Source organism: Petromyzon marinus, chromosome 4 (genome assembly GCF_048934315.1).
Source record: "Petromyzon marinus isolate PM22_M1 ecotype Great Lakes invasive population chromosome 4, UKy_Petmar_22M1.pri1.0, whole genome shotgun sequence".
Classification (NCBI taxonomy): Eukaryota; Metazoa; Chordata; class Hyperoartia; order Petromyzontiformes; family Petromyzontidae; genus Petromyzon; species Petromyzon marinus.
Window position 1 is genome coordinate 12,223,033 of NC_133670.1, and position 26,933 is coordinate 12,249,965.

At 42.7% G+C, this 26,933-nt stretch overlaps 1 protein-coding gene across 4 annotated transcripts in view; it reads right to left on the reverse strand.

Annotated features, from left to right (window-relative positions):
- MYO3A (myosin IIIA) overlaps positions 1-25,238 on the reverse strand; it is a 46,671-nt gene extending 21,433 nt beyond the window's left edge. Inside the window, exons 1-16 of one of the 4 annotated variants that reach the window (XM_032946203.2) lie at positions 24,900-25,238; positions 21,921-22,000; positions 19,018-19,203; positions 16,429-16,566; positions 14,193-14,297; positions 13,629-13,728; positions 13,176-13,252; positions 12,266-12,411; positions 11,540-11,605; positions 10,764-10,919; positions 8,291-8,393; positions 4,210-4,326; positions 3,415-3,519; positions 2,595-2,678; positions 1,878-2,080; positions 674-772 (exon numbers count right to left, since the gene is read on the reverse strand). In XM_032946203.2, the coding sequence (XP_032802094.1) occupies positions 674-772; positions 1,878-2,080; positions 2,595-2,678; positions 3,415-3,519; positions 4,210-4,326; positions 8,291-8,393; positions 10,764-10,919; positions 11,540-11,605; positions 12,266-12,411; positions 13,176-13,252; positions 13,629-13,728; positions 14,193-14,297; positions 16,429-16,566; positions 19,018-19,176 (1,658 nt within the window). In that variant the 5' untranslated portion in view covers positions 19,177-19,203; positions 21,921-22,000; positions 24,900-25,238. Of the gene's footprint in view, positions 1-673; positions 773-1,877; positions 2,081-2,594; positions 2,679-3,414; positions 3,520-4,209; positions 4,327-8,290; positions 8,394-10,763; positions 10,920-11,539; positions 11,606-12,265; positions 12,412-13,175; positions 13,253-13,628; positions 13,729-14,192; positions 14,298-16,428; positions 16,567-19,017; positions 19,204-20,461; positions 21,878-21,920; positions 22,797-24,899 lie in introns of those variants that run through there. The other 3 variants (XM_076056791.1, XM_076056772.1, XM_076056783.1) reach the window with 3 other exon arrangements.
- Between the last annotated feature and the right edge of the window lie 1,695 nt (positions 25,239-26,933).

Genomic DNA, 26,933 nt, shown 5'->3' on the forward strand with positions numbered 1-26,933 from the left:
CATGTTTTATAATTTCACTGATCTATTATGAACAAACTTTTTAAATTAAATCACGACGCTTCCGAAACGTCGTGATTTAATAAAGTTTTTTTTTCATTTAATTTTTTACTTACGTGACTTTACCGAAAAAAACAATAGAGTATGAATCCTTGCAGTCACGAAAACTTCAAATCTAGAATAAACTTTCAAATATATGTAAAGAACATTGAAATTACCAAGCATGCTCCGTCAGATAAAATATGCTTAAACGTGTCAAATGCCAGGACAATAAAAAAACAAGGCTATTCCAATTCAAAAGAGGCTCCGTGGAAGAGCGAGCCGCTCACAATCTGCAAATTGCGAGTTCAAATCCTGGTTGGGGATTGACTCGGCCCATCATCCCTCTGGTGGTCAATAACATTACTACTACTTTGTGGAGAAGTCAACAGCGGTTGTCCCTTGGATAACTTTGCCCCCACCATAGGAATTTGGAATTTTCACGACTGCCTTAGGTCTTTAAACAGGAGATTAGCATCGGCCCGATGCTTTTTGGAGCAGGAAATCACTTTCAATTGCTTCAAATCTCGAGTCGTTAGAAAAGCTGCTGGCTAGACCAGAGTGGCAACAGAGCACGGAGCCAATTTAAATGTAACGGGCAATGGTGAGGCGTGCACGGGGTGAAGATGAGGAGTACCGTGGGGCTTCGGTGGTGGAAAGACAGTACTGCTGGAGTTTGTCTTGCTGTGCAAGCCCGGCATACATGTAGTAGAAAATGTGAAAGTTTTTTTCAAACCTGAAAAAAATATTTTACAAAAAAATCTATATTGAAAATGCATAACCAGTGGAACACAATATCACAATGATTACACATATAAACACAAAAAAAACGTAAGTAATTCTTGCAGTCTGTCAGTGTTATAACGAACAAAAATCGGAGACATGTCCATAGTTTAAGTCAGTGGGCTAAGGCAGGACAGTGCAAGAAGAGATACTAGCTGATGATTGAGATTAGGAGGGAAACATGTCCAAGAGGATGACCATTTCAGAGACGGGGGTAATGAAATCAGCTCACATGCAGGAGCAAGATGCATTGCGGCATTGCAAGACCGTCAATGATTGTGTTGTTATGGGGAAGCCTTCATCTATTAGTGTATAGACAATGGTTGATTATGAAAAAGAAACATCAAAACTCATTTAGACAATGAAAACAGCCAAGGTAATGTCAATCACTGGGTCTCCAATGGGAAGCAGGAGTAATAAGTTAGCATATATAATCAACCTAAAAGTGTGTATTTTACGGTTTGTTTCTGAATATGTAACCGTCTGAAATTGGACAGAATCAGTCACAATCCGTCACGTGTTTCCTATTAAACTAAATCACTGCATTCTCATTGCATATCATCATCCATGGTCTATCAACTGCTGGATGGAGGCCTCCCCGTGCTGTCGCCATCCCTCACGGTCCGGCACTGCAGGCATCCACCTCACTCCTGCACACGCACTCTCCCTATCGCTCCATTTCGGCGATGCCCGTCCAAGTGGACGCGTTCCCTCCTTTGGCTGCCGTTCCGTCGCCACTCGTCCATCGACCATCGTCCCATCTCGCGATGTGTCCCGTCGAAGCCCATTTACTTCTACGGATGGCCAAACACGATGTCTGATTTGTGTTTGCTCCCTGCCCCATGCGTTCCTCCTTCTATTGTCTCGTAGTGTAATAAACAAGTATGTACACTAAGCCGTCAGTCAGTTGGGTCGTTTCATTTCGGGGTAGGCCTACTCAGCGAACAGGCTCTTTTTCAATGGTGACATGACCAACGTGGCAAGCTCAGTGAATGGTGATGGTGTAACTGTAAGGTTGCTCAGGGCCGGTGCTCAGCGGTCAGACCCGATCGACTCACGGGGCTTGGTTGGTGACGCGGGACTTCTCCAGCAGGTACTCGAAGATCTGCGCGCCTGCCACCGTGCCGCTGCTCGTGAAGTGCATCTCCAGGTACTTGCCGAAGCGGCTCGAGTTGCCGTTGATTATGGTGCACGCGTTCCCGAACGCCTCGACCAGCGGGTTCACCTGCAGCACCTTTTCCTGTAGTGCACGATCGCTGGCCTGCCGCATGCACGTTTGCGGGTTTCAGAGTGCGGGACAATGTTGTGGGAAGGCCCGTGATTTAACTTATGGGTATGCATTGCCAATGGCACGAGCACAGAAAATGCATCTTGCCTCCACCATCAATATGTAGGAAAAGGTTGTTATGATAAAGGCAAAGTCCTGCAATTACTTATGCCACTGCAAGTTAAAGCCTCCACTACAGGGAGCATTAGAGTGTATTCGGCCTACGTCTCCACTCTGGCCAGAGTGGAGACATTGTAAATTGATTGCAGTGCAATAGCACTCAGTAAGCTTTGTGAACATTTCAAAATCCTTAAAAGATAACGTTCTTTCGCAGGGGGCATTAAACGAAGTAGCTATGGACTTACTCATACACTGTGGATTTCGATAGGTACAGTAATTTAATGCGTGTGCCTTATTCTTTCTTTTATTTCGATCAGCAGAAGCTGACAGATAATAAAGTAACAGGATGAATGATGCAGTGGTGCTGAGTGGCTCTCGCGAGCAGTACCTTGCCAAGAACTGTCATCTGCTGCACAATGAGATGGGAGCTCTCAGTCTTGCCTGATCCGCTCTCTCCACTCACGATGATACACTTCACACCACGGTAGGAAATAAATCAGAATCAAACACTGGACCTCTAATTGCATTACTACCGTGTTTGCCTATACATTACAAAAAAAACATTGTGAAAGGTATTTAAAATATAACAACGTATGAATGAGAACCCAATCGCTATAATTTAATTGACATTGCAAAGTCTGCACTTTATTTTATCTATCTTCAAACGGTGAGGATTAAATTCCTGTTACTAAACGTGGTTTCAAAATCAGATAGTGAAGATAAAATTGTCAGAGTTACAGAAAACATCCCTCCACAAGGTTGTGATTAAGACTTGTCACCTGAAATGAAAATTATTTCCCCAACTATAGTACATTTTTACGGGTATTAGCTTGCATGTTATATAACGTGCATTGCAACTGTAAGAGCAACAAGCATAATTAATGAACACGTATTGCTTGTGTACATTACGTGCAGTACAACATGATTATAACATTACGTATCTAGATCCCGCTTCGCCCGACGATTTAGTAAATTTTCATATTTCATGGTCGCAAATCAGTAAAAGATATATATTTAACATCGTGGTGTCTGCAGCAATTCGAGTGGCTGCAAGGGCCATTTAAACTAATTGCAGTACTTAAAATGCACGAAAATCGTCGGTGACGCACACATAATTCAATTAATTAATCGGAGAGCTTAAGAATTGATATTAATTGATACATCAATGGATCGTTACCACATACGCACAACACGGCACACCCATTTACCTGGTGGGCATTGTAGGTGACCATGGAATGGTAAGCGTTGTCGGAGATGGCGAAGATGTGAGGTGGGTTCGCCGTACGCTTCGCACCTCGGTACAGGACGGAGTGCTGCAGCCCAGGGACACGGACACCACCAGTCAGGGCCGTGTGGGACCTTTCACTCAGCCACTCGCTCGACGGGGATACAGCCCCTCGCGGAGAATCTTCGGAAGGCGCCCGAGGGGCGATCCGCTCCAATGCTACTCTACGGGACGTCTGGCAAAAACACTACCAAGCTTCAGCGTGTACAAAATTCTCTGGCACGTGTCGTGACGCGTACTGCAAGATGTGGCCATGTTTGTCCAGTGCTCACCGAGCTGCATTTGCTTCCAGTTGCCGAACGAATACATTCTAAGGTCGCACTCATAACACACAAAGTGCTTGCTGCGATTGAACCAGAAAACCTCGCTGAGCTCGTAAAGGAAAACGAGGGTCATCCTTACAGAGGCATTTGGCTCGCCATCGAACAAAGACGGTTACTGCATCGCGCGCTTTTAAATGTGCTTCTGCGGCCTTCTGGATGCTCTTCCTTCTGATATTAGGAAGCCACTGGAACTATGCATTTTTAAATATAGATTGAAAACGAATTTCTTTAGAACATCTTTTTGTATTTAGCTTGTTTTCCTTCACCGCTCCTCCAATTAGCACGGTCGGCTCCTTGTGGTGCGAAAAAAGTTCTACATGCTGTACATACATTGCTTCATGGCCGCAAGTAAAGTTAGAAGCAAATATCAATCCACCTTTGGTAAATCCTCTTACCTTTGGGGAGTAGATATCCAAGATCTGAAATGGATTGATGGCGATGAGAATGTCCCCCACGTAGGTGTAGATTTGCTGATCGGCATAGCGCTTCTGCAGTTGCTCTGTAATTGTGGTCTGTAAGGAGCCAGAGGGAGATCTCTGTTTATCTTTAAATATTGGGGTGACAAGCTCTGTTAAGTGAGGATCCATTTAAGCTCACACGGTACAGGAGGGGTGTGGTCAGGATCAAACATGCCTACATTTGCTCCCTGGTGGTGATGTTGATATACTGTGTCAGGAAGTCAGTTTAGTCTGAGTTGACCTATGGATGGCCCATACTGGACTCAGATTTCCATTGGGCAGCATTATAATTTAATTAAAATTACCGCCAGTATTGTGTGGTCAAGAACACATATTTGGCTGCAGGGAATATAACTAAGTGTGAACACCACGAAACATTAAGGCTTTTATTTGGAAAAGTAAACCGTAAAGTTACTTACTCGAATGAGTATACAACTTATGAGACAGATAGGATAGGTGGGGCCCTATCACTCAATACCTTTACACCATGGCTAATTCCACCTCACTAGTTAATCCAGCTTGTTTAACATTTCAATCATGATGTTCCCGTAATAAGAGTCCTTATATGCAACGGCAGATGATACACAATTTAAACACGTGGAAAAACTCAGTGGTTATGCAAAAAAAAACAGAGGTCAGTAAATGTTTCAAGAGGTCAGAGAATTTGCTGAATAAATACACAATGCCTCCTGCATTCAGGGCTACTCTACAGATGTTTCACCACAGTCAAGGCGCTGGCAGATGGCTTCTGGAGGACTTTCCATTGATTATGAACCTTTGTGGAGTATACTCCTGCCCTGCAAATAGCATCTTCTGAGTGTTATTCCATTTTAAAAAATATGACTATTGATTTTCCCCTCGCAGTTTTTATTGATTTAAATATTCTTTATGTAAAGATTAAACAAACCATTTAAGCAAAAAATAAAACCTTTATTTTAATAATATTTTAAAATAATATTTTTAAAGGACGTGCAACCAAAATGATACAACTCATATTAAATGCAGTCAATATAAACATCTTTCAATGTAGTGGTTATATAAAATGATATTAATGTAGAGAGCACAAGTGCATACATGACACTTTGTTAGGTAATCAAATATAATGATGCATGGTATCAGACAAAATACTTAATGATTATGTACAGATCACATTTCCCGAACACTTGCCGATTTGCCTGCAACGAAGTTTAACTGTGGCAATGCTTAAACAGAACTGTATACTGTTGTGTTAGTCAGTGCTGGATTCAGTTCGTGCGGAGCCTGTAGGATATGTTACAAAGGGGCCCTAAATATAAAAAAACACGTAAATATTCAATCAACACATTTTTAACTTGCATAGTAAAGTAATTGTATTTTTTCATTTGCTATACAGCCAAATATGAAAAATCGCTCACCTTAAACACCCAGTCGTTCATAAAAAGTTGAAGGCAGTATAGTACTATAGTAACAGAGCAAGTAGAGAATCACTGAACTGGAATCGATAGCTTGAAAGCATAGGAATAGGTTTTACCCATTTAACTGACACAAAAACTGACACCTTTATTCAAGGATCATGTTTGCAATAACCACAACACAAGCAGTCAAAATGCAAACAAAAAAGACAACTCTGATAATAATATGAACTATCCTTGAATTTGATTGGTCCACACCCGAGACGGCTTTTCTTAGAGCCTAGTCTCCATTGATGTTGGACCAGAAGACGCCAAAAGGCGTACAACTCAAAAACAGTGCACTATCAGAGTATTGAGGGCTCGGGGTGAGCATTTACATTATGAGACCTCCTTTGCCAGTAACAAGATATCTCTCTGATAGTGCGCTATTTTTGAGTTGTACGCCTTTTGGCGTCTTCTGGTCCAACACCAATGGAGACTAGGCTCTAAGAAAAGCCGTCTCGAGTGTGGACCAATCAAATTGAAGGACAGTGCATATTATTATCAGAGTTGTCTTTTTTGTTTGCATTTTGACTGCTTGTGTTGTGGTTATTGCAAACATGATGCCTTGAATAAAGGTGTCAGTTTTTGTGCCAGTTAAAAGGGTAAAACCTATTCCTATATCTTGTTACTGGCAAAGGAGGTCTCATAATGTAAAAGCTTGAAAGCATTTAGTGTGGGGCCCTTGAAAGTGCGGGGCCCGTAGCATATGTAGCTACTTTCGCTACTAGGATAATCCGGCACTGGTGTTAGTTATTTCATAATTTATATTCAGGGGGTGAAACAGCGGCATAGCGGTTCGCGCACAGCACTACAAATTCGGCGATTCGATTTTAATGCCAGGAAATGGCTATCATCAGTGCAGAGTGAATCAGTCCTGAGCCTCCCTCTTTACCACCAGTGTAGTGAGGTCAAAAAAATCCTCCATGATTGACACAGCATGGGCAACCCTTCACCGCAATTCACTCTCACTTCGAAGTTCTCCACATTTGAACTACTTATTCACGGATTATTGTTCGAGCAATGTGAGCTTGGCAAGTTTGTCTAATTTTCTTTTGAATCCTCGAGCTCTTAGTTAGATCCTCGATGAAACTAAGCATTCCAGTCATCAATATGAAGTGAACTCTCCCTCTCAGAAAGACAAGGTTGACACTTTTCAAATGTATGGAGTTCTGCTCATCCCCGCTGAGCCCAACTATGTCCAAATTTATCTTTCTCAATTCTGTCTCCAATTCGATAAGGTTTGATTCTTCAGGTAGAGTCCGGCAATGGTCAAAATGTAAAAAGCGTCTTCTTCATACCCAGTGCTTATTACCAACCCCTTACTCCTTCACCTTCTCTGCCGACGTCAAGTTTGGTGAAAGCACAGTTGAAGGTGACTGAGTGCCTCGTGGTTCAGCCTGTACTATCATTTGTGAACAATATGTGACCGTACTTCAAGCGGTGATCAGTGCGCATATGTGAAGATGCCTCACCTGACAATAGGAGCGCACCACTCACACACAGAGTAACCCCCTCCCCCAACCACTACCTCACAATAAATATCATTAAATACATTTACGTTATGGAGTTAGCCAGGCGCACAGTTCACACAGCTATAATTGTGCCTGATGAGGCCATTTTTAGATATTGTGAGTCCGAAAAATACAAAGGTGCATGTAAATTAGAATTTTGATTCAAGTTAAAAGCGTCATCCCACTCAAATAAGCATAGGGAGGTGCTTATCTCCATTGATGTTCCTGAGCCAGCAGTATGAATTCCACATTTCTGTGACAGGGACCAAACTCTGCTAAATATAACTATGTTACCTTCCCACAAAGAGGTATTTATGATATGGACCCCAGAGAGATGCGTGGGTGAGTCAACTATTGCTCAGTATTTTAATCTCACAACTTCCTAAATGTACTTTGAACCCTCAAACCGCAGCACTACCTGACTTCCAGATATTAGATATTACTGTAAGTGAGATATACTGTCAGTTTAACATGTAAGCTTTCGCGACCAAGATCCATAATATACGTTTTTTTGGGTTAAATCTTGACTTAAATCTTTCGTGACTACAGGAATTCATACTCTTTGGGTCTTTCGGTAAAGTCACGTGAACAATATGTGATCGTACTTCAAGCGGTGATGATTGTACATATGTGAAGATGCCTCACCTGACAAGATCGAGTAAATATAAATGTGTCGTTAAACCCACCCACCACCCGACACAGCCTATTAGTAAGGTTTGTCACGTAAACGGAACATGCAAATTCGTTACTCGTACAGCACAATGGTGTGTTGGAGAGCAAATCCATATTGTATATATAGTAATAGTAGTTATTGCCTGTTTGCTATATCATAGTATATATAGTATATATCAGTATTTTGATTAAAAGGGTGTATATTGATGCACAGGATAACAAAAATGCAGCACTAAGCATCTCACAAGAAAAAATGGACGAATGAGCATGGTGGAAAGCCAAGACAGATCTTCGGGGGGGGGGGGGGGGGGGGTATGGACAGCTGGCTGAATGAATCGGAAAGGTGAACATCTGATACGGAGCCCAGCAAGCAAGCGAGTGAGCGAGTGAGCAGCCGGGAACCTCGTCAAGAACGTCGAGCTTGACAAGGTCATCCACAACGTTCAGCTCCGCTCGCAGCCGCGACTTCATGTACTCCGTCTTCTTTGTGTGCAGCCGTTCATGCCTGCAACATTGCAGAAGCGTCAGCGATGGTGCTTGTATCGAGCATGGCAACACATCGCGTAAGCTAGGCTAGGCAAATTAGTTACACGAATCTGGGAAATGTTCAAAGCTGATACATACTGTGAGCTTCATTGTGGGCTGCACCACACTTGATTTTGCGTTTATGATTACAAAGGGCTATTTTAAACTATTTAGTGGAGTAGTGCCACAGTGGTTAGCGCACTATGCTATGGAGCCAGTTACCTAAGTTTGCTTCCTGGCAGCAACTAAAATCATTGGTGAGTGATATCTGAGCCGTGTCCTGTGTGCCCCCTACCTCTTTACCAACCCACACTGACCAGTGTGGTGAAGTAGAGTCAAACAATCCCATGACCAATACGACGTAATGAGGCCATCATTCAACAGTAGATTCGATGATAAAGAATCCATATATTTTCAAAGATTTTGTACAATCCATTAACTTCTTAAAAATCGCATCTTATATAAATGCACAGTGTACAGTGCCTTATTCCAATGTGTTTTACAGCAATTATAAAATTGTACATAAGATGATAGGTAGATTAAGTTTATGTACCACATAAATATGCAAAGTAATTTCCATTAAAGAGTAAACAAACATAAATAAAAGTAATATTCCATGCGGATATAAAACGAGTCCTCCATACCTGAGAGAATTTTTTTTAATCTACATTAAATTAACCTAAAAATAAAGCGAATTTCACCGGCTAGCTTTCAGTGTTCACCTAATGCATAAACACTTTTACATTTGAATTCTGCTCAAGGCAACAATTCAAAGGCTACGAGACTCATTCAATCACTACTGCTTCCCTTCCTGCTGCGTTCAAGCACGGGGGATTACTCGAGGTTGCTTGAGATGAAGCCAGAGCGTTCGTGGCAGCACATTCCCTCACAAACCCACACATCACACAATGCTGCCGCCAAGGCCAAAGACTTGCACTTTGTAAGAGCTTGAGCTTAATATTCGTGGAATTTTAAAAGACGTTCCTTTACCAAGCAGTGTCTTTTGCTATCCTGACTTGATGTTCTCATCATAACTGAGGTTCTTTTTGCTCATCAAAGAAAAAAACACAGCGTACAATTTCAAACGTTTTTAAGAGCGACGTTTTTAAAACCGACTATTTAAGGTAAGCACCCCGTCATGCAACATATTCTTGACGTGTTCCACCAAGCACGTCTGCTTACCTCCGACCCTTCCTAAAGCAGTCAGTCTGCACACCGGCTAATGGCCAGACACACTGTCTGAGCTGATGGAAGTAGGACCCCATCAGGCACGCACAGCCATGCTGTCAGCAGAGCGTCTCGCTCTCCGGCTCACGCCTTCCCAATGCATCGTGCGGGCGCACTCGAGCCCCAGGACTTACGGAGTACGGACTTAGCTCAGCTCATTTCTGCTTCCGCTAGAAGAGGCCCCCTGTTGCTCTGCTCAAGCTGCTTACTGGTAATCTTCACAATAAATCAATTATGACTCCAGAAAATGACTCGTGTGACCTGATATATAAAACAATGTATTTTCCCCGCATGTTAATGGTTTTAATGATGTTAAAATGCGACCGGCAATGATATTTCAAATATGTTCGAATTGAAATGGGACAGTCACCTCAATTTCCATATTAAGAGAGGCACCGATGAAGGATGTTAAAATGCGACCGCCAATGATATTATATACGGAAAAGGTCAACGTTTCAAATGTGCTCTTATCAATTATGACTGCAAGCTGTTCACACAAAGAATGCAAAGGGAATTTGCACATTATGAATGTTAGAGGAAGGGTTTGGTTTGATGATGATCCATAATTTGTGGATCTTTAGAAGCTTCAGTGATCAAAGTAACCTCAGAAATCCTGGGTCATATTTCCAAGAATGTATTTGGCTTGCGGGGCAATAACAATTTAATAAAACACATTATCCAAATGTGCCATCTAATATCTGTTGTTGTTTATTCGTGGACTTATTTGACTTAAATATTAATTAGTGTTAGTATTAATATTTACACAAGTACGATAACTTTTCTCTATCTTTAAAATAAGGTTGCCGGGAATGTTCCCATAAGAGATGTTTACAACAGTGGTTATATGTTCACAACGCTACCCAAAGCACAAACAATGGATGGCATAGACAACTGAAATGGTTCTTGCCCATGTACATGTGTAAAAGTCTTTATCTTAGGGTAATTACAAATACGGTTTTACCATTTACTACAATTGACATTTTTTTTTTAATTTAAACCATTCTGAATTTGCGAAAATTCATTGAATAGGCATGGAGTTGAATTATTTAACCCCTTTTGTACACAGGGCGCTCCAAACTGAGCGCCTTTTATTGAAGTCTGCAATGAGAGGCAGAGCAGTCACCTGATCTTCTGAATGTTGCCCATTTGCAGGTGGAGGTCAATGAGCTCCGTCAGCTGCTTCTGGAGTTCCTGCTCGCGGCCCTCCACCTGCTGGATGAACGGATCCTCCAGCAGCTGGGACACAGTGGCCCGGCGCTCAAAGTCCTTGACCAGGCACCTGCACAGCCACCGGTGCGTCAGTGCGGAATGCTGAGCAATGCGGAAACCGCTCGCTTACCCTATTAGGGGTTACTGCCGAAGTGAAACATTTGACATTCCTGCCAATTATATGGGGTAGAGGGATAAATTGTTTTATAGTAGAAGCATTGCGTGGAGAGGCATGCATGCAGGTCTAGAGCCCTTCAGGCTAATGTAGAGAGGACATCAAAGCACGGATTTATAGTGCACTTAAAAATGTAAGCATTAAAATTCTATAATTGCAAAACCATATAATTAAATCTCTCCAAGTGTTGCGGTCACGTGTTGCTGGAGTGACGTTTGATCAGTTCAGTTAATCAAAATGAATATCTTGCTTTTCCACTGCTCCATAATTGCGCACTGTGGCATGGAACAGTCTTTAAATTCATCTCAAAAGAGCTATTCATGCAGAAGCATGGATACGTGCAATGGATATCACTGACAGCTCAGGCTGTTGATGTCACTATACCTTGCCTTCGCATCTTATTTCTGTCCGTTACAATGTACTACCCATGGACACATTATTAACACAGCAGGCATGCAAGTAGCCTCGTTGGTTAATGCAGCCCTGATCTAACGTTTGCAGTGGGCATCACTTACTGTGCTATAAATTCGTTGAACAGTGGAGGCCAGAGCTCTGGCTGCTTCAGTGTTGGAGGAGGATTTCTGCATAAACACATGGCTCACGTCAATGTACGGAAGCATGCACTGCAGCAACACACAAAGATATTGAGCATTAGAACAGGTGAACTGTGCAGATGCGACATGTAAATAGGTCGCAATCATGACCATAATATAACAAACCTAGATGCAATGTTTCTGCCAAGCAGGAATAATTATTCATTTGAGAAGACTATCATGATGCAAAGAGCAGTTGACACTGAAGGGTGCTGAAAGTTGGTGACAGGACTAACCACGAGGCAACTTTGTTCTTCCTTTAAGAATGTCAGGCAAATGTTTCCCTCGGTTACTTTCCAGGATTCCTCATTTGCAGCCACCACAAAATAAATGCATTGTTTGGTCAAACATAACTGCTGGCTTTGATACTGTCAAGTCCACGTTAACAAGCGCCCAGCCGATACGTCAGATGCCCCTGCCTTTTTACTGGCATGGATGGGTGCTGTTGACACATCAATTCCCTGAACTTCAGAATCTCCATAAATTTTACACCGAGACTTGCGCAAGCAGGAATACAGTTTCACCTTCCCCCGCCAGTCAAGCGGTGCGGCACACCGCACACCGAAGGGCCCAGCCGCTAATGCACGTGGTGCACAAACCCATCGATTTCCCATCCCTCGCCCTGCCACCTTTCCCAGTGCCGCTCACCGTGGGATCTTAAAGAGGGCGCGCATGGGATGCAGCTCATACAGCGGGGGGTCACCATCCCCCAGCTCGATGGCCGTGATGCCCATGGACCAGACGTCACAGCGCCTGTCGTACATGTAGTCCAACTGCTGCTCGCAGGCGATGACCTGCGCCCGGGAACAATAGATCAATCGGAACCGCCAGAGTGCACACGCTGCGGGTGCGACGCAAACAAAAGAGGGTGCTGTAATTGCGTGTGCTCCCTTTTGCTCGGTTCACTGAGCTGTGACCAGAATGATCTGACCAAAGGCTGCTTGACTGTGGTTATGTTTTGACGTGTGCTTGTCAAGGCAAGCCGATGTGCTTCAGAGTTCGCTGCGATGGAACACACCCTTGCACGTTTGACTGTGCAAATCGTTCTTTTAAAAATGTTTCATATAAAAAATAGAAAAACACACACACGTGCCTCATATCTGTTACTTTATTCTAGAATGTTTGTATTGGTAGCTTTTTGACATATTCTTATACTGTATATACAAAATACAGTACTCTGACAACACTGGGTGAAAGCCTGTTTTGTGCTGCTAGTCTATTTATGTAAAACACACGTATTACGTAATTCTTATTTACCGCGACGATAATGACTATGCAATCAAATAGCGGACAATGGCTAATGATGTTTGGTTATATCGTATTACATGTTAATCACAATTTGGCTCCAACAAAACCAAACATGGCAACACAAGAAGTGGGTTTTGCATTACCGCAAGCAGAAATACTCTGATGTATTTTGGGGTTGTACCGTATGTTCCTCGGCATGGTGTCCGATATTTCGCTTCATGTACCGGCAGCTTTTTCAGGTACGGAGATCTATAGAACACAACCATGAAAACTCATGGAGTAGAAATAACCACACCACAAGTTAACCAACCTCAGGTGCCATCCAGAACGGGGTGCCCACTGCTGTGTTTCTTTCCACCCGAGTTTTTGACACCTGGGCTGATACACCTGTAAACACGAATACACAACAATGATCCCCTACTTGGGCTGGGGGGGGGGGGGAAAACACACTGAGCCGTAGGGAGAACCTATTAAGGCCAGTCCAGTAATACCCCGATTTACGTCTCCCCAATTTTTAAGTCGTTTAGCAAATACGTCGTCACTGTATTAACATCACAACCTGATTTGCGTCGCCTCATCCTGCACTTACGTCGGTGACAGCATCATCCATCCTTTCTCGTATCCGTCGCCTTCACCTCCACCTACCCGATATTCGTCGTCGCACCTTTCAGGAACGTATCCCCGACATAAGCCGGGGAATTACTGTACTGTAGAATATTTGGGTGAAACTATATAAATGTCAAGCCAGTAGCTCGTGAGATACCAAAGTCGACAAGTCTGATGCCCCCATCCGTAGTGAGCAGAATGTTGTTTCCTTTGATGTCCCGGTGGATGATATTGTGGCTGTGGAGGTGATTTAATCCCTGAATGGACACAGAAGATATGTACATTATCAATAAAGGTGCCATGTTATTGAAATTACAATGCAACGTTCTAATACTTACAATATTATCGTATGATATTTAACTGCCTTAAAAACACCAAATTTAATAATCACTCTGTCCTGTTGTGGCAAATATTTTCACGAAAAGATGCACACACCTAGAAACTGACAATACACTTCATTTCCATTAACTTTTGACAAATCAGCTCTAAAATAACTCCTGACAGATTTTCCCAATGAAGCATGACAGGATTTTAACTTAACAAACGTATCTTAATAAAACCGGACATCTAGACGTTATAACAGGAACCCCATACACGAGAAGCCATGGGCTCTTCGCTCCACCGCGAGATGTAGCCACACTGCGACATGGATGCACCCTGGCAGAGCCCGGTTAGAATGGGAAAACCTCGTCTCCGTGCCCCTGCCCCGATGGGCCCTTACCAGCAGGGCCCCGCGGAGGATGTAAGCGATGAGCATGACGTCCATGCGCTCTCCGCGCTTCAGTTGGCCCTTCACCAGGTCCGTCACCGAGCCTCCGTTGCACAGCTTGAGACAGCACAACACAAGCAGCAGGCGTGGCAGCACTCACACCCCTGGGGCACAGCTGCGCCGCCGCCACATAAGGCCACAGTGGAGGCGAGTTCCTCTTGTCCGGGACCCTATTACCTACGACGACTATGACCCCTGGCAGCTGAAGGGCTGCGGAAACTCCAATTATCCGTGGCCCTTTTTCCCCCCATTATCCTCCATTATCCATGGGGGGGGGGGGGGGGAGGTTCCCGTGGAAAAGTGGAGCAAATTTGTGGGTACTGTAATTGGGTGGATTCAGAGGTCTAAGCGTGGACATTCAGCTTAAGGAAGAAGCATATTCGATCGTACAGTTGAACAATTGCAGGCACAGGGATCAATCTGGATTTGCAATCACTGTAGCATGGGTCAACTTTGTTATAATTTACCATCGAATGTGTGAACGAATGAGCAATTTGTGTGTGCTTACTCACCGGTGTTTTTCTGGCAGCTACATATAGTCATAATAATTATACAAAAAATATAACACTGTAACAGTAATTTATAGCCCTTGTCAATCCACTGCAGGACAAAAGCCTCCACCACACTCTGTTGGTCATAGTTGTTGCTCAATTATGAGATTGAGCGGGGATGGCTTGGACTAGTCCTGTTTAGATTTCATTTTCCAGTGATTGATAACCATGGCTGGGAATAAAACTTCGGCTGAAGATGTCCTAGCCCAGTGCGCTAACCACTGTGCCACCACTCTATCCAAATACATATGTGTTTACCCAGCAAAGCCTCACGAGACTCTTTTTCATGAGTGTTCTCAACTGAAATGTTTGGCCAATTTGAATAATGAATGTTTGTCTTGTGAGAGTAAAACACCAGAGATCCAGGTGGAATCTACACATACAATGGGACTAAGACACAACAAATAGAATCAAGCACCCATTGTTTACTGTCATCTTATGGACACCTTGCAGCCCATGCCTGCAATAACAGATTTTCTCTGGCAGAATTCTCCCATCTTAAGATTAACGAGGCTCAAGATAACTTCTGAGATCTTTGGGCACATTCATGGTGATTTTGTAAAAGGCAATACTTTTAATGGATATTTAATACTATAATTGCTCTCCTATGTTGGAGAACATTGTAGATTATGAAAATACTCATCATGTTTATCATTAACACTGACTTATAACAGAACGAATATATAATAGACACACATTTTGGCATCTGGAGTTGGTAATCCTTCGGCATCATATACGGTTGTTACAAGGCCGTAGCCATGGAGTCAACATTGGGGGGGACCAAATCTTCCAGGGGGTCTGGAGGTCCCGCCCCAGAAAAGAAATCTAAATTTGAAAATGAATTTTGTGCCATTTCCTGGCTAAAATATAAAAAAATCACTAACACATAGGATGGACTTTTTATTTATATTTTACAATAATGTATAATAGTGTATTGTATTACATTGCTCTGTTTTTTTTATTTTTTACCTTTTCTTGTTTCATTGTATGTAATGTCAGAGATTAGGGATTCATAAAGTACAACCATAACCACAATCATATAAACAGAAATCAATTTTATAGCAATATATTTGGGGGGACATTTTGAGCATATTTGAATATTGGGGGGGGGGGATGTGTCCCCCCCCCCCAATATATATTATAATTACGGCTTTGAGTTGTTATATTTGGCTCCTGTGAATTTGCTTGTGACTCGCAAGACCAGGGTTTGAACGACACAACCTTCCACAGAGATCACATGCAGAGTGGGCTGAGGACAACTCCAAAAATATTGTTGTTTTGAAACAAATATGAGCAGTTAAATTTGTGACCAATGTACTGTATAATACATATCAACGATACTAGTCACTAAGCCACCTGCCGGTTAGATATGCTTGCACTCAGAACAATAGCTTCACGTTTTTTTGTTTGTTCTTCCCAGGTGAGAGACCAGGATAGTCTTAATTGCAAGAGTTACCTTGTTTACCAAAAGAACGAAAACAAAACAAACACAATTATATACAGCAATACAGAAAAGCAATCGGACCAAACACACACCACCGTACCACGTGAGGAATTGAATATATTACAAATATAAATCAGCGTTGATAACAGTGATGTGCTGGGTCCAGTTGTTGGCGAGTGGGCCCTATGGTTACCTCAAGGACGATCCACAGCTGGTCCCCATTGACGCCGTCCTTCTGGTAGTACATGCCAAAGAATCTGACGATGTTGGGGTGCTCCGGCAGGGAGGTGAGGATACTGTACTCCGCCTCGATCTCCTCATCAATATCCTGCTGATGGACATTGTGTGAGCGAAAACAGAGGGCTGGTGCATGCCCTCGGAACTTATCAATTGGTGACCCAGACAAGCAGCGCACCTCTGATTAGTATGGTTGGCTTCGTATGGTGTGTAGGAAGTTCAATATACGTACATACAGCGCAAATCGTAAAAAATGTGTCATTGTTCAATGTACTGTAGTTGCAAAATGTCTCTGCTTTCTAAAACCCTAACGTTGATGAGCCTAACATACTTCTGCAATGCATTTATACAAATATTTATCATCATCCATCATCAAAACTGACTTTATAATCAATGCAAGGTAAAAAAATATTATTTACATAGGAAATATCATAATGATCAGTCATGTTCTATCCACTGCTGCTGGATGAAGGCGTTACGATGTTCCATCCCATCCTCTACTGTCCCTCTCTGTGGCTCCTACGCCCTGTGCCCAGTCTCACTTTCGTTCATCCTAGATTTGAAGTTTCTAGATTTTTATTTTTATTTTATTTTTTCACCTACGTAACTTTACCGAAAGAACCAAAGAGTATCGCTTTCGTTCATTTACCCTTCTTGCTCCCCTTCACTGGAACCAACTCCCACTGCACATAAAACAATCACCTTCACTATAACCTGCGTCCGTTCCTCCCTGAAAACCCATCCCTTCTCCCTAGCCCATCCTCCTACTACTCCTCCTTCCCCTTGTTCCCCAGCTTGGACCAGGCCTCCAACTACACTCCCTTACCGACCCTCGCCTGTCCTCCTGACATCACTACATCACCACTTTAAAATCATCAAAATCTTTATTTTAACCACCATCATCGAATGTACAATTTTATAATTGTTGTAAAGTGCGTTGGAATACGGCACTATATAAATCTGTATAAGATAAGATAATTTCCTGTAGTTCATTAACATTGATTGATATGACTAGACCATTGGTAAATATGAAATAGTATTACTTGCATCATGTTTTTTTTACCTTTATATACAAAAATGGGAAAGTATATCGCAGTGTCAGTGAATGTCTTGGGTGAGAGCGTATCTCCTATCCTGACCCCTCTTTTGCTTTGGATATTGTTACTTTAATCTCAAATTAGCTGTTCAATCTTCATAATTGGTTCATATAGTTTCAACATATTTTATTAAGGCCCCTCACTAATTGGGAAAGCTTAGAAGTCCGTGTCATTTTCCACTGCATCAAATGCCTTTTGATAGTCTACAAAAGGCATAATGGATAGTTCAGATTAATTTTTCTTTTCTAGAATATGATGGATAGTATGTACCGTATGTTAAAATAATCTTGTCCATTATTTACCCAGGAAATCCTTCAATATGAACTCCTTTACGTAGTTTGAAAGCTATGAAAAAATAAAATACATTGGTATATGTAGATGATGTTATTATACATCATATTTCATCATTAATTAATAATATATTATAAGGTGAAAAATCTATATTATTTTCATGTATGTATACAACATATGTAAAATGACTCACCTAATGCTATCAATCTTTCTTGATTTCTTTTTTTATTTAAAAGCATTAACGCTTTATCATTGCCTTATAGTAATAGGGGGTTTTCCCCTTTTTTCTGGCAACAAAACTGAAACCTTTTTACAAGAAATCATGTCTGCATTAACTACTATACTTGTGGTCAAAAATGCAAACAAAAAACACTCTTATAACATATCTATTGCCCTTGAAACTGATTGTTCCACACCAGAGACGTCTTTCTTTTGAGCCTCGTTTCAATTGGTGCTAGACCAGAGGACGCCAGAAGGCGTACAGCTCAAAGACAATGCACTATCAAAGTAATGAGGGCTCGGGGTGAGCATCTACATCATTAGACCTCCTTTGCCAGTACCAAAATATGGTAATAGGATTTCCCCCCTTTTTTCTGGCAATAAAACTGAAACATTTACAAGGAATCATGTGTGTTGGCAGCTATTATTTATTTATCTTAATGCAATAGGTGACTTCCCCGAGTTGCTCAGCCACTCAAAATACTACAGCCAAGTCGTGACCTGTACAACGAGTTTTACAAACACCACCCCTGCAAGCACCACAGCTGGGTAAATAGTGTGAAATAACTAATGGGACAGATCAGGTAACGTGGGGCTGACCAACACCCAACATTTAGCCCATGTGCTCCAGCAGAGGATTCATTGATCCATTATTATATTCAAATGTAAAGCAATATGCTATCCTTAGTTCTCTTGCCTTTATAATCCATCTCAAATCTACAACATACTCAAGGCGAAAATGTTTGTCTGGATATATTTAGGGCATTTATGTCCACGCTAGTATCACCTATCCCATAAAAAAAAATAGTCAGTGCTCTCTAATAACCTCAAACACATTACAAAATCTGACCTGACACATCCCTACGTGTTCAACCTAAGATCCACACAGCCCTGATTGAATGCATTACAAATGAGTGGCTCTCCGGGCAAGAACCCACGTTCACGGGATCCAGGGTCTTGACAGCAGCCTTGCTGCCATCCTTCCGGCTCGTCGCCTTGTACACCTTCCCATAGGTGCCCTTCCCGATGGTCTCCACCAACTCCCAAGTGTCCGAGGGGTCCTTCAGCTGCTCAAACTTGATCAGCTTCGTCGACATCTTTCTGAGTTTTTGCAAAAATATACGCTGTCGGGAATAAGAACACGACGTGCGATTACTCAAAGGCGTACACACCTGTTGAACTTTACGAATGAGAATGCATGTTTAAGAGCGAGACATCATTCTGACTGATGTTATTGTCATACATGTCGTCTGCGAAAGTACACGTTTCAAACTCAAAATACTTTGGGGAAAGTTCAATGTTAACGACGTTTTACGAGACGTATTTCATTCTGCACATACTTTGAGATCGTTACTTCGGCAGTATAACCACCATGTAAAGTGTTCGTTATAATCGCGAAACAGTACGATAATCTGATTACGCGAACGCGACAAGCCGTGCCTTCAGGGGATCCGTCTGCATCTCGCAAAACTCGGCCACAAGGTGCGCACAAAGTCTCCCGTCGCCAAACAGCCACAAACTCAACAAATCAACCACACACGCCTCGTGTGTTGCCGTACAGATCCTAACTAGACAGCCGTTCGCACACACACACACAAACACGAACCGCACAAGCAGGAACAGGACTGCAGTCGTGTGACCTATATGCTGGTCAGCTTCAGCCAGGCAAAAAGGCGACGAGGAAATTCATATCCCGCTAATCCTATTCATTCTCGGCCCACTGAAGAGAGAGAGAGAGAGATAGCTGCGACCGAGTTTGCAGAGGCGGCTGTAAGTTTAGAGCTCGCAGGCCGCTTTTTCAGTGTTGCAGTGTGGCTCAGCGATGCAGCCTACATCCCCAGAGTGACTTGTCACAAATTAGACGAAGCGCGCCTTCCCGGCACAGCTGTTCTCAGTGACCGCAGCAGCCTCGCTCCTCCCTGGGTCAGCCCACGGAGACTTCCCTGTCACAAGCTGGCATTTACTGTCGGAGAACATTACCCGGGCAGCTTGTGGACGCACACCAGCTTTGCTCTGCAATCCTTCACCAAGAGGCCATTAGTGACAACCGCACTTAAATGCATCTTGTTAATGGTTAAAACCGTCAAAATAGTTCAAACAAAACATAATGCTTCTTTCGCAATTCGCTCTAGGAAAGTAAGACGACTGTATCATGGCCTCTTGAGTTCTCACCTGATGTAACAAATAAACTTGACTTTACAATTGTCATGCACTACCACCATCAGCTATTTTGCTGAAGCTAATTTATCAGATCTTTGCCCAACCACATGAAATTGCCCGAGGCATCCAGTCGGCAGAGGCTTATATTTTTTTACACTCACAGAAACAATTAACGTAGAGTGTTCCACTCTGCATTGAGAATTTCTTCCAGTGCACACTTACCGAACCCTCTGCGCACTCAAGTTGTTCACCAACACTACAGAATCACCGAGAGCATGACGTGATGTAACCCACTCATCGCAGAGCGGTCTCATATCATTATTACATCGATGCCACCAGCGCGCTTCCAATCTGCGCACCCTAGATTCGTGCCCACTTAACACAACATCGTGTTCCATCTGCCAAACCCGGCAACAACTCATTAGGCTAGAACTGTGTCCAGCTAGCCAACAACAGAGATTAATGAGGGCCCCTCATACAATTTGTCTTTGTGCTCCAGTAATGGCATTCTTTGTGCTCATTAAGAGCGCAGCTCAACTATGAAATATGTGTCCATTATAATGAACATTATTATTTTTTGTGGCCATGTTTTGTGCATTACGAAATCCATTGAAATGGAGAAGAATATAATTACAGTACTTCATTAAGGAAAATACTGATTTCTGTATATATATACAAAGTGCTATAATGTATAAGAAAAACACACATATGCATATTCAGTAGGTGAATGCAGTGCAAAGGACAGTGAATATAGTTGAATGTGCTGCCCTTGTGCGCGGGTGTGATACAGCGCTTTGGAGGCAAACGTTGGTGGATCTTGCAGTGAAAGTCCCAAACCTGCTGGGTAGAAGGTGGCTGGTAGGTGGCAGCAGCACAGAGGGTGGACATGTGAACCCTCTGGTGTGGACCTTTGAGTGTTATCTCCTCAAGCATTTCTGTTTCCTCCCACGCATAACACAAGCTCTGTTCTTTTAATGTCCAAACAAAGCTAAATGTTTAAATTTTGATTTAAAGTTTTCGTGACTGCAGGGATTCATATTCTTGGTTCTTTCGGTAAAGTCACGTCGAAGGTAAACAATAAAATAATAAGAATATAAAACAAACAATAAAATGTTTAAGTCAAATTCTTAAATGAAAATGTTTCAACGAGATGGGTTTTTTTTCGTGCAAGGGACTATGCTGAGCCCATCAACGTGAGACACTTGAGAACCTGGGTTATTCAACTGCCATCCACTTAATTTCTCTGGCCTCTCAATTTGTGTGCTATTAAGAAGGGCCATTGCCCAAAATGGCATCCAATGTGTGTATATATATTACCTTTTATGCCAGTGTTATTGATGAATGTGTTCAGTGTTTTGGCTTATTTATTATGAGTGTCGAGATCTGAACACAGGATCTCAGCAGTACCAACTCAGTGCTCTGCCCGCCAAGCCACCTGGCCACCTTGATGTACTCTTTAACAAAAAAAATGAACAACGAATGCATGACCCTCCCCCCATCCCTTATAAAAAAAAAAAAACAGGATAAGGATTCACATTTCCAGTTCCATAAATAGCATTACGTTTACTCTGTGACGCATCCGAAAGGCAAAATACAGTGTTATATAACATTATACAATAGATATCTAAAGCATTCATTAATTTAGTCTGCTTTGAAATGGACATAAATACATGGTACACACCTGTAGAACATTCGCCAATCTTGGTGGCTGACCTGTCGCAGTGATCAGTCTCGCTCCTCTTTTGACAGTTGATCCACGTCCTGTACCAACGTTATAGTCAGATGATGAGGTTGGCAAATGTACTTCTTCGCATTATACTAGGCTATTAGCAGCTGGAATTGAGCACGCCAGACACCATTGAAGCGTGCAACACAACACACATTATGCGCGGTATTCTATATCATACACCAATATACTATACCGGATACAGAAACCACTTAAAGAAGTGTCATGTTCCTTCTGGGTACCCTCAGCTCAAGCAGCAGAATCCAAAGTTTTCGGCTGGCGACCTTCTTTTGCCTTCAGGATGTGTGAACGTGTAAATGAATATCTTTGCTGTTGTTCAAGCGCTGGCCACCAAAATGTATTTTCATGGCTTCAAGGGACGAACGGAATGCTTCACATAACTGCTATATAATTGCTTTGTCGCTTATTAATTTCAACACAAGAGCCTACAGTGATGATTTGTTTTGTTTTAAATGACGAACAACGTTATCTTCCAGAGGAGGAAAACAAAACACAGTTACCGTGACAATGTGTGAGACTGCGATGCTGTTTGTGTACCTGGCCTGTGGTGATATTCAGTGTTAGCCCTTCAGCTGTAAGTTGATCTATGCAAACAGGCATCAATAAATTAGCGTTTCACCGATCCCTCACGTGGGAAACTCAAACCGGGGGCAGCGTTTAAAAATGTAAAGCCACAAAGAGCCCCAACGAGGCCTTGATAAGCGCAGACGCAATCATGAGCAGCACACACCCTGAAACCGAGTTCACGGCCTGATCTATGAAGGCACGAGCTTATGTTGCTTGATATTATTTTACATTTGACTATAAATATACCCTGCAGTAACACGTATATTCATTTAAGTGCCCTTACAAAAAAATGTCTCTGAAATGTACATTCAAATCATGCTAGGTAATACAGACTGTAAGATTGAATTGTGTTAATCAAGAGACAATATTTGAGTGGTTGGTGATTCCATGTCACCGCCGAGCACCACTGTGTAGACGTCAAGATGCATGAATATCAGGGAGCATTAAAGACAACAGCTATCCAATTTAAAATAAGACACCTGTCATTTCCATACTCTTCCCATAACCCTGTAATCGGAGCACCAAAATCTGCCCTTACATTGCCAAGGTAATGTGTATTGTGAGGTGTGTCTATAGTCTCGAGGATATAAAGAATATTCTGGCGAAAGAATACCATTTATCAGAGCAGAAATTGAAGGGATAGAGGACATTTAAACTATCCGTGTCAGTCTTATGAATTTGTTGTTACTACCTAGTCGGTGTTACTACCTTTAAAGTGTCTTTCGAACGTCTTCCGTCATCGCAATGCAATGTTTATTTGTTAGACGGAAAATCCCAAATACTCAGTTACCCAGCAAGCTTCGGTGGCAATGGAAAGGTGCCCAGCCAGCAGCCAGCCAGGAAACTCGAGGCATAAATGATGTTTAATAGTATAGTCATTTCCAAACTTGTTCTTATCATAAATTAGGAGTATAAATTAACAGCACTACGAGTGACCTAATATTAGTACTGTACATGGCCTCTCGCCGTAAACAATACCACATCACCCTAAGATTCAGATCCCTCTGGTGATCCCCAGTCCAATCTATCAGCCATCTTCAAGATAATTCATGAACTTGGCACAGCTCACCTGCCCTCTCATTTCACTCGACTACCCTCCTCCCTACGCACACACACACACACTCTGCTCCACACACACACACTCCATAGACACACACACACTTCGCTCCACACACACACCCCGCTCCACACACACACACTCCATAGACACACACACACTTCGCTCCACACACACACACTCCATAGACACACACACACTCCACACACACACACTGCGCTCCACACACACACTCTGCTCCACACACACACACTCCATAGACACACACACACTCTGCTGCACGCACACACTCCATAGACACACACACACACACTCTGCTCCACACACACACACTCCATAGACACACACACACTCTGCTGCACGCACACACTCCATAGACACACACACACACACTCTGCTCCACACACACACACACTCCATAGACACACACACACTCCGCTCAACACACTCCGCTCCACATACACACACTCCGCTCCACACACTCAGCTCCATAAACACACACACTCCGTTGCACACACACACTCCATAGACACACACACACTCCATACACACACACACATACCCCGCTCCACACACACACTCCATAGCCACACACACACTCCGCTGCACACACACACTCCATAGACACACACACACACTCCACACACACTCCGCTGCACACACACTCCATAGACACACACACACTCCATAGATACACACACACTCCGCTCCACACACACACTCCGCTGCACACACACACTCCATAGACACACACACACTCCACACACACACACTCCGCTGCACACACACACTCCATAGACACACACACACTCCACACACACACACTCCGCTGCACACACACACACTCCATAGACACACACACACACTCCATAGACACACACACACACTCCATAGACACACACACTCCATAGACACACACACACTCCATAGACACACACACACTCCGCTGCACATACTCTGCTCAAAGAACCAGGGTTTATTTTAATCGAAGCCCCTTGTCAATATCCATTCCCTGTGTGGTTGCTCATTCTCCCATGTTGCCCGCCTTTTCTGAAATTCCCATCCCCCCGCCGTCCGTGCTGTAGACTCCCTGCTCGTGTTCAATGCTCGGCTCAAGACCTTTCCTCTGCCTATGACTGACTGCCTATTTATATAAAACACATATGGCCCACTTTTTTCTATACACCAGCTTGAGATGCGGTCACATTTAGATGCGACGTAAATCCACATTGCATTCGGCGCTTTGCCAAGTGTTTACTCATCCACCAGGAGCATTCTCACTCTCTTACCTCACAGCAGGAAAAAAAAGGCGGTCTCCTTTCCAGATGAAGTAGAACACCCGTGTGGTTTTTTTCCTTCCCCCCAGCAATCTCAAAATTGAGCGTTTCCCTGTAGCACCTCGACCGCTTTGTGTCGGCACGATGGTGCCAGGTGGGCTACGGGACGCGACCCTGACCCTGCCCACTGTGCGTATTATTGTGTCACACAAAACCTGAGGTGGAGTCTTTTGTTTCGCCGTCCGCGGAGTGAAACCGATTCAGTGGCTGTCTTCGGGCACTTGGACAATAGAGGGACACGCATCCTTTTTTTTCCATTGTACACCCTCCACCCAAGCCAACCACTGCGACCACTTGTGTGAGTGAGTGAGTGGTTGGGGGGTGGGCTATAACTGAATCATCCAACCCTATCGCTTATGCAGAGTTTGGAGAGAGAGAAAAATCGAAAGCCACAATAATCAATAACACTGCATTATAATGAAAATAGACTCAGCTGTTATGATGAAGCGGTGGTGGTGTTGGTTGTTTAGCGTTATCTTTGGTCGTACAGTATGGTAAAAGAAGGCCTTAAGTTTCTCATGATTCTTATGCAGCAGCGCAGCGTATGAAAGTGTTAAATACTCATTGTGTTGGTGGTGTAAACCACAGCATAATTCAGTGTATTTACTTGCAAGGCCAATGTTCCCATCTCCTTATATTACCGGTTTTTCTCGTGATGCTCGGTGTAAACTATTGTGTTACTGTTCGTGAGGTCAGCCGGCTAAACATTACTGACTTCAGGCAGATCAGGAGCTGTGAAGGTTAATTACTTGATTGTCTTGGGTACAACGCAGTAATGTTTTAAGTGTATGCATCCTAAGTTTAAGTTTAATGATTGAACAACGAAAAAAAAGTTTGAACTTACAATGTCATGTGTAAGTCTAACCACTCACATGTACGCTCAAAGTGCAGTACTGTTACAGTGTAAGGGGAAAAAAGTTGTGCCTTATTTTAATGATGATTTACAGCCCTGTCAATCCACTGATGGATTAAGGCCTTTCTAAGCCGAGTCAGTTATGGGGCTTGTTTGATCACACTTCACGAAAATCAGTTACCTAATTTTTACAGTAATTTGCTTTGCCATGTTCTGACTATGTTGAAGTGTACCGTGCATTGCACAAGTCTGTGATCACCTCCTGTGTTGATGACAAAATAAAGAACACCTTCTCATGTCTCTCCAGAAGAAGACGTTATTTTTTTCTTACACAACCCGTCAGCCACTCTGGGAGTGCATCACATCAGCAGCATTGGTTAAATACAAGGAAACTGGACCAATTTAAACATTTCGTGCTTGAACCCAAAACGGAACTGCTCCATGTTTATAGGTAAGCACCCTTTCATTGAGAAATGTGTTCTAGTTTGCCACAAAATTCCATATTGAAATACATGAAATTTCCTGTATTGAAAATGCTAAGGACAGAGATGTATTTATATTTCGTGCACGTACATCCCTCTACATCTCGGTATATGTGCGTCACTAGATTCCATTCATCATTTACATTCCTTTTTGACAAAGGTTATCATTATCTGTATATGTCCCTGCTGGCAAATCTAACAGGCCTTACAATCTCTCTCATTCATAATTCTAATACCAAACTTACCATCTCTGCACTTTGAACATACTTTTGTATTCGATTCACAAATGACAATGTTGTAATTAATTTTACCCTCAATTGGACGTAGCTTCGGAATTTCATTTATTTGATTTACTTTCATTTTTATGGCTGGTATTTTAGCATATATTTGAATTATTTTCAAATTGCTATGGTTTATATGAAAGTTAATGTTTTCTGGACAGTACAAACGTATGTGCCTTTTAAATCTAAAACTCTATATTTTATTCCTGGAGAGACTGAGAATCCTGTCAAGTCTCCGTCTGATAGAAAAGGATGCGATTTGTCAAAAGTATGGAGTTCTGCCAATTGTTTGGCTGTGTCCAAATGTATTTATCTCGACCCTGTCTTCCGTTTGACAAAGTTTGCCTCTTTATATAGAGTCCACGTGTTA